This window comes from Octodon degus, unplaced genomic scaffold (genome assembly GCF_000260255.1).
Source record: "Octodon degus isolate 3935 unplaced genomic scaffold, OctDeg1.0 scaffold00052, whole genome shotgun sequence".
In the NCBI taxonomy this organism is placed as follows: domain Eukaryota; kingdom Metazoa; phylum Chordata; class Mammalia; order Rodentia; family Octodontidae; genus Octodon; species Octodon degus.
In genome coordinates, this window is record NW_004524628.1 from 8,238,307 (window position 1) to 8,251,614 (window position 13,308).

A 13,308-nucleotide genomic window follows, 5' to 3' on the forward strand; every position below is an offset into this window, starting at 1 on the left:
AAGCCCCATTTGTAAATTTTTAAAGTGTGCTCTTCATACCAAAGCACCTTCTGGTTAAGTCAGTACTTCTGCTTCTTCCTCTGAAGTTCTGTTATTTCTATTTTCATTTCTTTAATTATGCAAAGCATTTCTCTAGGCGAGACCCAGCATCTTACGTGTGTACCGATCTTAGCACACAGGACTCACCGTTAATTAGGGAATCGGCGGTGGGCTCGTGGCTGACGCTCTTTATCAGGCTAAGAAACATTCCTTTCTCTTTCCAGTTTTCTCCTTGTCATTAAAACAAAAAGGGTGTTTAGTTTTGCTAGTGGCTTATTTTTTTGTATGTACTAAGATAACTGTGATTCCTATTTTACATGAACAATTTTGGGCTAAAAAGTATGAAAATCGTGTCTCCTAATCCCTTTCCTCTTAGCGCTGCGAGCCTCTTTTTTAGTTACTGCACTCATTGCATGCTGTTTCCTTATTTAACATACAGAGAGATGTTCTGGTCCGGTAACAAGAAAGTCACTGGCCGTTCATTGGTTTAAAAGGTTCCACCCCCGAAAGCCTAGGACGCACGTTCCCGTGGCCCCTGCTCTTGTAAACCCTGACGTCTCAGTGCTGCCGGCGCCCCCTCCGCTCCTGTGCACTCCCGAACCCCTCAGCCTGGAAGCCGCAGGCCGGGTCCTGTCCGCCTCCCGTCGCAGCACCTCGCGGCCTGCAGGGGGCGCCGGAGGCACCCGGACCCGGAGGCCCTGGGCGCCACCTCCCGCGGAGCGGACGTTTTGGGTGCCCATCCCCCGCCTGCGCGTTGGCGTGAAGCACCTTGAGACACGGAGACCTCGGGACCCCAAGACGCTGAGACCCAGGGACCCTCGGACCCGGAGAGCAAGGGTCCCGACCGGAGTTCCACCCGGGGCGCCCAGAGCCCAGATCGTGAGGTGGGGACCGAGCCACGCCCCATTCCTTTCCGCCCCGAGGGCACCTCCCGCCCCGCGTCCCCCTGGAGTTCCTGTCACGTCGCCTCTGCCCTGGGACGCTGCCGGTGCGGAGGAGGAGGAGGACGGTGGCGGAAGGTAGGAGCCCCAGGGGCGCCGCGGACCCGGGAACCCAGCGCCAAGACTGGGGCGCGCGCGTGTGTCTATGTCTGTCGCGTGGGGGCATGTGTGTCTGTGTTTCCTTGTGTACTGTCACATGTGTGCATGTGTATCCGCGCGTGTGCGTGGCCCTGTGCACCAGCGCACCCCCTTAGACGGCCTTTGCAGCCTGGCGCAGTGTCAGTTCCCGGGGTGTAGGGTGCTGAGGTTGGGGAGGAGCGTTGTCCTTCTTGTGAGCCAAGCACGAGCCGTGAGCCTGACCCCACTCAGGCTTCTACACTGTTACAGGCTCTCGGTCCTCCCAGTCCCTGTGAGGCCGGTGGAATTATCATGCTTAATCAAAAGAAAGGGGAGCCGCAGGTGGTGGCGAGAAGCCCATCCTGGAATTTGAGGCCAGGCTGGCCTACATAGTGAGTTCAAGGCCGGCCTGAAAGACCCCGTGTCTTGCTAACTAAATAATAAGAAAAGAAAACACAGAACAAAAGAAAACAAAGGGAAGGGAGCAAAGCAGAGAGGTTTGGTGATTTCCAAGGACACCCAGCTGCTGAGTAGCACTTAGATTGACACCCACGTTGACTGATCCCCAGTCTCTGCCCTTGCCCGAGGTGCCTGCAGAGGTCAGAACACAGGCCGAAGCCTTCACAGTGGTCTCTGAACAAACAGGGGCCGGTGGAGGTGGAGACCACCCTGTTCGCTTCGCCAACTTCCCTGGCTCCCTTCTTGGGATTGCTAATAACCCCACTCACCTCCCTCCGTGAGAGCCCTCGGTACCCTGGGAGGGTGGCTTCAGGGGGCTGTGACTGTGCCTCGCCCCAGCATGGACCCTCAGCCTGGTGAAGCATAGATGGTTTGGTCTCAGGAATGAGGAGCCGCGCTGGCTCCCGGCTGGTGCAGGGGCGACCGGGTGGGCAGGGTGAGGGCGCTTGGTGTGGGCAGCGGTAGGTGGCAGGCTGCCTTCCACGCCAGCCTTCGAGCCAGGTTGCAGAGGTGTCTGGGCAAGAGAGGACCTGGTGGCGTCCGGGGAGTGGCAGATGGGCGACGTGCATGGGTGGATTTGGCGAGAGGGTGAGGACGACAGTAAGAGACACTGTGTGACCCAGATTTTGTTCCTGAGAGCAGGGGTGCGTGTGTGCGGTACACGCCGAGATCGCATTTTCTCTGTCTCCGTTTGGGGACCGTGCATTGGCACAGTGCAGGAAGAACGGCCAGTGCAGCTCGAGGGTGGAGCCTTTGCCACTTGTGCATGGGCGCTGGGTGCAAATCCCAGTTCTGCAAAGGAAAGATAGCCCAGGTGCTGCAATTTGTGTCGCGGCGGTTTGTCTCAGGAGGTGTTGCCTGGCAGGCCGTTCACCCCCTCTTGTCTCAGGCTCCTGCTTGCCTGTTCAGGCTGTGGGTGTCAAAGCTGTGGTTTGGAGAAAATGTTCAGCTTCCTTAGCGGATGCTGCAAACACAGGCAGCTGGCAGAGCTGGGGTTCAGGAAGGAAAGTCTCATGAAATGGAACGATTCCGATGAGGAAAAAGTGCCTGGAAACTTTCACACACGTGGGCACGTATTGATTTATGCCTTTATGAATGAGCGCATTAACTTGGAGGCGTCAGGGCCACACACATATTTCATTTTCAACATCCCAGACATAGTATTCTAAGTACACAATAAGTCCCCTAGGTGGTGCCTGTCCACCTTGGCTGCGTGTTAGAGGTACCTGAAGATTTAAGAGGACTCTGTGCCCTGTTTGTACACCAGAGCTGGGTGCACCTCATACATCATTCTTTTTAAAAATGTATTTAGTACAGGGTCTACAGCTTCTCACTGCACAGATTGTGGCAATCCTCCTGTTTTCAGCCTGCGCACCACCACACCATCTCAATCACTGTCTCAGCGCCCCCAGGAGCGTAGCCAGAACAGCAGCCCCCAGATCGAGCCCCTGTCCTTGGGCCTGCCTTGAGCTTCCAATAAGGACCCTCCTGGCTCAACCTCCTGAGTGCTGGGATTACAGGTGTGCGCCACCACACCCAGCTATTGGTGAAGTTTTAAAATGTTAAATTTAAAAGCACATGACTCAACCATAAAAATGAAGAAAATACAGATGAACATGTTTTTACCTCTGGAGGAAAGAAATGTTTTATATTTAAAAGTAATGGAAAAATCACAAAGTAAAAGAAGTAGTATTTTGACTGTATCAATATCAATACACTAAAAGAGGAATTGAAAGTTATCTAAACAAGTTCAACACCGAACATCCGAGAGCTGGGTGAAGGCTATAAAAAATGGTTCATAAATATAGAAATAAAATGCTTAATAATACCTGATTAGTACGTGCTTCATTTATAACCAAAAGAAATGGGGATTGAAGACTAATGAGACTTTTTCATCCTGACTACCTGGGTAGGTATTAAAATGACAATGTGCAGCGCTGCTCGCTCGGTGTGGGAGATGGAAACTTCTGAGCAGGGGAGGGAGGAAGTAGAGGTTCCTGCAGCGCTCCGGAGGAGCGGGTTCGTGGTGCGCATTCCTCGTGGGGCTAGAGTATCGCCGTTTACTCTCCCGTTGTACAGCAGCATCAAGAAAATGACGAGAAATAGAAACGATGAGGACGCTTCGGTGGTGTCTACTAGTCTCCAGGCCTTTTGCAGTAGCCATAACAAATGCGTGGAGCCTTCCGCGCAGCGCTGGGAGATAGGTGCTTCTGCTGCCCGTGGACACGGCAGCGAGAACAGCGAGCTTCAGTAACTCCTCCTGCGGTGATGCAGCTCACAAGAGGGAGGCCAGGTGGGGTGAGGCCGCGCCGCGGCAGCTGAGCCTCGCTCCTTACGCGGCGGCACGGTCCTGGGTTATTGTATAACGCGGCTCCGGGCGTGGATGGTAGTGTGTGCGCCGGAGGGCAGCAGGCGGCGGTGAAGGTGGCGCCCGCAAGAGGAGGCTGTGGTGTAGGAGCGTGCGCATTCTGTCTTGCTAGTGGAGGAGAAGATGTAACAGCGATCCAGCACCATGCAAGTGTTTAAAAACATAGAAAAGTGTAAGGCACCAGAACATACCACGCAACGTGAGCCAGTTGTGAGCATTCTCTCCCTTGGGTCTTCATTTTGTAAATATTCTACAAATTGCTCTACAAATCAGGACAAAGATCCAAAAGGAAGGAAAAAGAGAGAAATTTAAAAGTTACAGGAACACAACAAATAAACCCTCAACATAGTACTGAAACCCCCTAATATTCTTACATAGAAGAGTTGTAATATTTGTGTTCTCCTACATTTATTTTATTAATAATTGCTAGGCTAGCCACAAGTAAATACAGTATTTACGCTATTTTTCAAAATGGCTCTTTTTCCCTGGCCTTAAATGTGTTATGCAGTAAAGTGTTGCTCTTTTAAGTTTAAGCACACAATGTAACAAGCAGACTAATCTATGATGTCCACACCCAGAGCGCTCTGTGCTGTCCGCTGTCTTGTACAGGAGGGCCTGAGTGGATTTGAGCTGGAGACTCTTGGCTCACAGGCCATGGAATCGTCTCATAACCACATACCCTGGTCAGCCTGAGGAAACACGTAAGAAGCGGTGGCCTTGATGGGGCCTTGTGACCTTCAGCAGGGAGACAACACAAAGGATGCAGCACTTTGCTTGGCCCCAGCTGGAGCTGATGACGAAAGAGGCCCGGGAAAGGAGCCTGAGGCTTTCTGAGCGGAGCTGCCCTAGCCCATGGAGCCGGGCTACTTTTCCTCCTCATCCCTTCACCCTGCCGAATGCTGTGTCCTAGAAATTCCACCAGGTTCCTGGGGATGCTTTTCACAAGGATCGTGGAAGGAGCTTGGCAGCTTTGCTGTTCAACCTTCCTCATTGCCTGGGTACTAACCCCACTGCCCCTTTTAGGATGGGAGGTGAATGGTCACTGAGTGAGAACTGTCACTGTGCACCCAGTGGTCTTTGTGGACAGCAGCTGGCTTAATCCTGTGGTAAACCCAGAGCCAGACCTCCGTGTTGCTTGTTTCTGTGGCAGCAGGGGTGAAACCCAGGGCCCAGCTCCGGAGCCTGCAGTGCAGCCCTACGGTGGCTTCCCTCTCTGCCTTGGTGAGGGCGGTGCCCTGAGGCTCCCATGGCTCCCGTGCTGCTGGTCCTCTGAGCTTTGTGCAGTAGCGCACGGGTCCCTGAGCCGGGTCCTCTGCAGCACACTCTCTCCCTGAGACTGGAAGCCTCGATGCAGACCTGAGGGTCTGGGGTTCCTCCTGCCACCCAGTCTGCTCTCCACACTGTGACTACAAGGGTGAGGACTGTGGCTCCAAAAACAGAGGTCAAGGCAGATGGTCACTGTGAGTGTTAGGAAGGGCTCAGCGTGCAGGGCGCTGCAGCTCTGTGTGTTTCCCTGTCCCCAAGAGAAGCACATGTGGGTGTGTGAGGGCTGGAAGACCCCCACATGCACACCCTGTCCCAGTCACAAGTTCTGGTGGCTCTGGCTGTCACCAGGGCTCAGGCCAGACCTCAGAGAGGCCTGGAGACTGGGTCCTGAGACTTGGGACACTGTCATTCTGAGGCAGGAAGGCGGGTTTTAGAAAATTCAGCCCACAAATCAAGATGTAACTGCAAACCCTGCAGGGGGCTCTCAACATCCCCGCCAAAGGCCTATTCTGTTTGAGAACTGATCCCCTGAGAGGCACCTGCAGACGGGGTGGGACCTGTAAGGGGCGTGGCTCATGGGGTCTTGGCCCTTGCTGTGGTCCCTGGACAAGGGACGGCCATCAGATGAAGGTTCATCAACAGATGAACAGATAAAGAAAATGTGGTGTTTACGCACCATGGAGCACTACTCTGCCACAAAGAAGGGTGGACCTGGGTCGTTGTAGGAAAATGGATGCACCTTGAGACCATGACGTTATGTGAAATAAGCCAGACGCACTGACTTCAGTGTCACGTGGTTCCTCTTCTATGGAAAACCCACAGTATAAATAAGGAGAAAATAAAAGACTGATAACCGGAAACAGGGACTTAGTTTTTCACAGATGGGAAGAGGATCTGCAGATAGAGGGAGAGGAGAAGGGAGAGGGCGCAGAAGGCCAGAGGGTCGCAGTGCTGTGTGCGTCATGGCTCCAGGCAGTGCTACGCTGCCGCCTTTGACGCTGGCCTTGCAGGCAGGATGTGTAGACCGGACCTGAAAGACCTAGGATCTAGAGTTCTGGGAACGCACGCTTACAGGGTTTGCTCTGGAAGCTAAAATTCATTGTCCTGGAATTTTGTTACCTTTGTATTGTTGGAAGTTCTGAGAACTGTTGACATTTTAAGTGATATGAAAATCTTTTGGGCTACTTTTTGGAAGTTTGTGGGTCAGCAGATTTGTTTTAAACTTCCTTTTCATGCAGGCATTTTGTCTGAAGGCACCGGCTTAACCTGCCCTGCTGTTTGTAGAGGGACCGTGTACAACAGGACTTCAAGCATGCATCGTGGAGAATTGCTCTTGATAATTTGTGTTCTGACAGCTAAAAGCACCTCAGGTAAGTGACTATCATTATTCACAAATGTCTATCATTAATAATTGACGGTGTTGCCCTGTGGCGTGATGGCAGTTACTGAAGACATAAAATTTATTTGAATTTACTGATTTAAAATTTTACTTTAGAAAATTGGTAACTATTGGGTACCCATGGCACAGAGAATGTAAGAGTCATAGGAATAGGATCCAGTAAGGAAATGCATAAGGTACCGTTAGACGAGAGAAGAGCAGCACCCCAGGTTTATGCAGAGACAACTTTTATTTGGCTTGGAAGGAAGTTTGCTTCCTGTTACTTGAAGGCAAGGAGGCAAACAGCTTCATGACTAGTTTTTAGAACATTTTATACACACTCTCCTCCCTAAGAGATGGGCAAAGCTCCATCTCATTCTTTAGGGAAAATAGGGAAGTCCAGATCTATGAAGGCTGCAAAGCGTATGCAAGAGAGAGGGAGAGACTGAGTAGAGAGGAGCTCAGGTGGGCTTCCAACTGATGGCCAGCAGTGGTACCTCGGCTCATGAACTTGCTTCTTTCCACGATTCTGGTCCTGACCTGAATTGAATTTCCCCATCAGGTTGTATGTCCCCAGATGTGGAGTTTGCCAAAGGAAGCAAAGTTCTGCGAGTTCTTCTGTTGGCAAACCGAATTGTTCAAGGGGAGTATTTATGAGCTGAGGTATCATTGTACCCCTTCCAGTTGACTGATGGAGACTGGCTGTTTTATTTCTCCAGTGGAGGCGCAGTGAGAACCCGTTCCTTGGGGAAGTTTCATGATGAACATCAAGGTTTCCTGCAGGCCCTGGCGGAGAAAGAAGCAGCACCAGCGTTAATCTGCCTGGGTCTCTTATCTGTGCCAGGGGATCCCTGGCCCATGCCTTCTACTCTGGGAATTACTGTGGAAGGTAGAACAGAGTTAAGCTGTGGATGCTTCACACATCCAGGCCCAGGCTTGAGGTCTGGCTGCCTACGTGGGTCTGTGTGATGACACCCCTGTTCTCTGCAACAGGGCACTGCCCACGTGAGAAGGACGAGTAGATCTTCTCTCCTGGGTACACAGTGACCTGTCAGAGACTGTTAGGTACAACAGCTGGGAGCAGAGAGTATGTGCTGTGGTGACAAACTGTGGACGAACACCAGTGACCTCGCTCCCAGGCACAGAAAGAGCGCTGTAGCCTGTCGTGGCTCCTCCCGCAAGAGCCTGTAGAACACCTGCCGTGAGCAGTCACTGTGGGTAGAGGGGGCAATGCTCCATAGTGGGGCTTGTTAAGGCAGGTTGATGGTAGGTGACAGCATCCGGGGTTTGTCCAAACTCAGAGCAATTCCAGATGCAGATCTGATCCCGGAAGGCCTAGGTTCCTGGCTCTTAGGCCCACTCAGGGAGGAGAGGAGAGGAGAGGTTGGGAACCAGCTCCACACACCAGGATGTCCTGCTCTTTTCTAGAGAGTGTGCTCCTAATGAGCTTGGCACTGACCAGTGGTGCCACACTTCAGGGTTCTGAGTGAGCTCAGGGGTCTGAGGACGCTCGCTACCTGGACAGTGTGCATGCTCTGCTGCCCTCATCCATCCCCAAAAGCTATGAATTCACATTAGACCTCTTCACATTATAGCCTCCTCCTAAGAGGAGTGAATCCATCAAAACACAAGCATGTGTACTTAGAGGAGTGTCTCTAAGGTTGTCCAAACCTGGAAAGCTGGAAATAACCCAAATGGCCACTAGAGACTTGCTCAGTAATGCAGCCCCCTAATGTTCACCCACCTAGAACAAGTAGTGAAATGGTAGCACCACTGGATACCATGTTACAGAGAAAGGAACACATTGCAGCCTCTCTCAGCTGCCTGGCTGCCTGTCTGAGAGGCAAGGGTACACAAGCATCGGCACACAGGAGAGCGGGGGCTACACAGTTTATGTGCTCAGCTGCACGCTCATCTCTAAAAGGGGAAACGGATGGGCTGTTGGAGACTTGCTGCAGCTCTGGGTGGCCATCAAGACCAACGGCCACGTGCACGCATGCGTGGATTTCACCTTCTGATGGGAAAAGCTGCGGCTTGAGACAGAGATTGCACAACAGCCATGGGCTCTCACCCTGAGGGCTTCAGAGCCGTCTCTGCCCCTGGAGCCCCACTTCCTCTTTGGTTGTGTAGCAACACTGAGTGAGGCCAGTGACCTGTTGCTTTGGGAAATAAACCTGCGCCCGACAGGGCCTCCTGCCTGTGTCCTCAGGGATGCTCGCTTCACCGGAAGGTGCCCAGAACAGCAGAGGGCAGTGCGTGAGAGGGCTCCTGATGCCGCTTTCAGCTCCCAGAGGTCCCGCACAAGGGAGTGAGGACCTACTGTGTGCCTGCCAAGATCAGTGTGTGCGCATTCTCCATGCAAGAGGGTGGGGTGGGTTGAGAAAGACTGGAGCGAGGGCAAACACAGATCCCTTGGTGGGGGCCAGTTGTTCCAAGGGGATCCTGACTACCCACCTGGTCACCTCCAGCAGTGACAGGCGTCCCTGCCTCCAAGGCAAGGAGGGTGCGCTCCCTCACCTGACCCGCAAATGGGCAGCAGGTGTGGCTCAGGCCGGGATGGGCGGTTGAGGCTTCCAGGCAAGCAAGAGCCCGCCAGGCTTCTTTTCATGGGGACTCCTCTGTGGGAGACATTTGGGGTTGATGAGGCAGCACTAGGCCCGTGATTTTCCTCATCTAGCAGCTGTAATGCTCAGTATTTTATTTTAAAAGATGACACCACCCGTGTGTACCTCTTGGCTGTGGCGCATTACAGGCTAACCTCCTCCTGCATAGGAGGACGATCCGGTGTCTCCGTCTGCTGTAACCTGCACGTACCTTACCCCTCCCAGCACTAGAAAACCCGATAAGGCAATGAGATTTTCTCACTAAGCTTGCTTCTTCCCCCGGTGTGTCAGGAGAGTGCATGCTACCTTTATCATTTGTTTTGGTTTTTCCTTTGCCCATCTTTAGGGAGAAATTGTATTTCACGGCACCATGTTAGTGTGGTGGAAGGGGAGCCCTTTTACCTCAAGTATTGCTCCTCTTCAGCCGCTCCGGGCAGGGAAGCAGCCACCCCGAAATGGTACAAACACGACCCCCTCCACGGGCATGCTGAGCTGCACCCGGATGCCTCAGCCCGGGTCACGCTGCACCACGACATCTTGGAGTTTTGGCCGGTGGAGTTAGAGGACCAGGGATCCTACTATTGCCAGCTGGGGTGAGCACACCTTTTATTGCACTGTATTTTTTTAGGATTCTTGACTTTTGCTGAGCAGCTCAAATATCTGAAAGTTTTAAAATGGAGCTGCTCTGCCATATGGGTGCTGATGCGTGCTGTGGTCGAGAAACCCTGGCTAGGACTGTGGTGGTGCTATGTGGAGAGGGGGTGGTAGGCAGCCTCAGGGGAGGGAATGGGCTGAGAGAGACAACCTGGTGGGGTCCTCAGGGGTCGCTGGGAAGCCAGTGGCAGGGCCACTGGGAGTGTTTGGTGGCTGTGCATGAGCCAATGGCCCTGGACCACTGAGAGAGGGCATCCTAGACGGCTTTGTTGTCTCCTTGTGTCAGGGCCTAGGCGGCGCCAGGCTCAGAATGGAGGCACAGAGCTTGTGTGACCTCAACCAACGGGCTGTGTGCTGGCCACTGTGCTGGGAATGAACCTAGCTGTCCTTCTAGATACCTACTTACACACCTGTGTGTGCATGCGTGGGGCACACGCGTGTGTGCTTTTGTGAGGCTGACCGAGCGGCGCTGCCGAACTTGGGCTTCTCTTTGAAGTCACACTTTCCGCTCTAGAGAGTGCTGATCAGTATCAGCAGGCTTTGGAGAGCAGAGGGAGGGGGAGAGAGGGAGGGAGGAAGGGAAAGAGGAAGAGAGAGAGAGAGAGAGAGAGAGAGAGAGAGAGAGACAGACAGAGTGAGAGCAAAGTGTTGGATCACTCCCGTGGCTCTGCACCAAATGAGATTGTGGTTTTTCATTGCTATGTGTAGAAACTCCTAGAGTCAGAAAGAAATCACAAAGCTCTTTGAAGAACCAATACACTTTCCTGAGCCCTCAGCAGTGATAATTGTAGAAGGGGATCATGGCTGGGTGTTTTCCTGGCCAGTTATGGAAGAAGGGAGACAGTGAACGGGGAAAAGGAAGACAAGCACATGCTATCCCCTTCTGATTCCTGAGGGAATGAAGGAGTCGCTTGAAGGCACCCGCGCTCTGGGTGGGCAGAAAGTGGGTGGAGGCCAGAAGCCAGCCAGCTGTGGCCTCCCCTGCCACACAAAGGAGACAGGACACTTGCCACCATTCTGAGGGGAGCTGGAGGGCACATCGGGGGTCAGGAGCAGATCGGGGCCATTGGAGAGGGAAGGCCAGAGAGGCATGCAAAGAGACCCTGGATGGTGGGCAGGAGAGGGCAGAAAAGGACGGGGTCACCGAATGCCCTAGGGAACTGGGTCAGCGTGGAGTCGCTCTGGCAGTGGATGGTCCTGTGTGCGGTCAGAGCATGGGAGGCCAGAGATCTCCAGACAGTGTGGTCTGCAAGCAGCAGCCCGTGCTTCATGTGTGTGGTGCGTGTGTGTGGTGTATTTGTGTGTGTGGTGTATTGTGTGTGTGTGTCTAGACTGCTCAGGGTTCCATCTTTAACTCCTGACAGTTGTTAAACTGTCAACCATGGTATGAGGCAGAGCAAGCTTGGGCCTCAGTGAATCAAGGTCTTTGTACAGAGCGAGGGGAGTGTGACCTGGATGGGAAGCTACATGGGCAGCCACTGTGAGGGCCTACGCTGACCGCAAAGTACCTTACGCCTTTATTTCATAGAAATGATACCCAGGAATGGAAAGTAAACGTTGTCAAAAGAGATAAGCAGAGCTGTTTTACTGAAAAACAAGTACAAAGTAGACACGTGCGAGTTACCAAATCTTTGCAGATAGCCTGCAATAACAGTCACTATAAGGAGTGGATCCACAGGACGGTGCTGTACAAGGTGAGGTTTCTGAAGGCGTCAGCCTGTGGTGCTCGGGGAGCGCCAGCGTTGTGTGTGCGGATCAGTTTCTGTGACCCTTGTAACAATATGTGTGGGAGGAGTGAGGAGCTCGCCTTCTGCCTTCATTTCCTTCTCTATCCCTGAATACTAGGCGTTCTGGAGCTACTTAATCAATTGGTTGTTTTCCAAATTGTTTATTTCCAAAAATAAAGTAAAAATGTAGCAAAAAAACCCCAACTAGCCAACCAAACAGAAGACAGTGAAGAGGCTTGTGTATCCTGGAAAAATCTGCCTGGGGATATAGAGTTTTGGTTTACACAGAAATGTGTTCCAGTCGTGAGTGACATGCGGAGCTTCTCAGGCCCGTCCTGGGCCCTGTGGGGTGCTGGCCCAGTGGCCAGCACGTGGCCTGCTTGGAGGTAGCAGTCTGTGGACTGTGGTCCTGCTTGGCACCTGCAGGGGGTGTCGGCTGGCCGGGGCAGCCGCTCAGCGCCCGCTGTCCCACTGGGCACCTGGACTGCTCCTCACCTGCCTGCTGTGGTGCCACACCACGAGACTGAGGAAGGTAGTGTGATTAGGGTCCTTGCTTCCCATGCCGTACATGGAAATCTGAGGGGGAGTGGGAGGACTGAGGCAGAGTCGGGGTACCCACAGCTCTGAACATCGCAGCTACCTTTCTAGTCCACTGCTGTCCCTGGGACAGGACACCAGGTGGGAGTGCCGTGGCGTGCTCTCTTCCCAGGGCTCTGCTCCCTTCATGACCTTGGGCAGAGGGTTTGGATCCAAGCAGGAACTTGGCTGCTGTGGTATCTCTCTCTGTCTCTCTGTCTCTCTGTCTCTGTCTCTCTGTCTCTCCCTCTCTTTCTGTCTGTTTCTGTCTCTGTCTCTCTCTGTCTCTCTGTCTCTGTCTGTCTCTCAATCCCTGTCTCTTTCTGTCTTCCTATGTTTCTGTCTCTATCTATCTCTCTCTGTCTCTCTCTCTGTTTTTCTCTGTCTCTCACTCTGTTTCATAATCCCTGTTTCTTTCTGTCTTTCTGTCTCTGTCTCTCTGTCTCTGTCTCTGTTTCTCTCTGTCTCTGTTGATCCCTGTCTCTTTCTGTGTCTCTGTCTCTGTCCCTCTCTCTCTCTTCCTCTCTCTGATTAAAAGAAAATGATGTCAACAATGCAGCGCCCCACCTCTGTCACCCAGTCTGTATTAAGAGTGGCAGCCACAGTCACCACCTCGGACACCATTCCTGGATCCAGCGCCAGCCTTGCGGGTCACAGGGATGCGGGATCCATTCTATTTTCCTTTCTCTCTGAAATCTTAAGCTTTAACAGTGTAAATAACTGTAATGGAGGAACACTCCTTCACTTATTTAAAATATTTTAATTTGCTTTTCAAAAAACAGAACTGTACAAAAATAGCCGAAGAAAACAATCGATTCTACCTAATGCCCATACTGAAGAATGCGGAGTTTGAGGACCGGGGCTACTACTCCTGTGTGTTTTTTCTTCGGCACAACGGAAAACCATACAACATCACCAAAACCTTCAACATAGTGATAGCTGAAGGTAAGAGGAGTCTCAGCATTGTGTAGAACCCAGTATGGAATTTCTTGTCAAGCAGTGAACAAAATCCACTCCTCAAGTCGTGGTCCAGGTTAACCCAGAGTAATAGTGTGTACAAGATAAAAAGACCTCCAGGAAAATGTTGAAAGCTAACTCTAGCGGGGTGTGGTGGCGCACACCTGTAATCCTAGCACTTGGGAGGCTGAGGCAGGAGGGTCACCTCAAGTTTGAGGCCAGC

The 13,308-nt window shown here is 52.4% G+C and overlaps 1 protein-coding gene across 1 annotated transcript in view; it reads left to right on the forward strand.

Annotated features, from left to right (window-relative positions):
* Positions 1–2,076: 2,076 nt before the first annotated feature.
* Il18r1 (interleukin 18 receptor 1) overlaps positions 2,077–13,308 on the forward strand; it is a 45,051-nt gene continuing 33,819 nt past the window's right edge. The window contains exons 1-5 of the mRNA XM_023717335.1: positions 2,077–2,144; positions 6,429–6,560; positions 9,518–9,764; positions 11,354–11,519; positions 12,911–13,073. Coding sequence (XP_023573103.1) covers positions 2,111–2,144; positions 6,429–6,560; positions 9,518–9,764; positions 11,354–11,519; positions 12,911–13,073 — 742 coding nt within the window. The 5' untranslated portion in view covers positions 2,077–2,110. The remainder of the gene's footprint in view (positions 2,145–6,428; positions 6,561–9,517; positions 9,765–11,353; positions 11,520–12,910; positions 13,074–13,308) is intronic.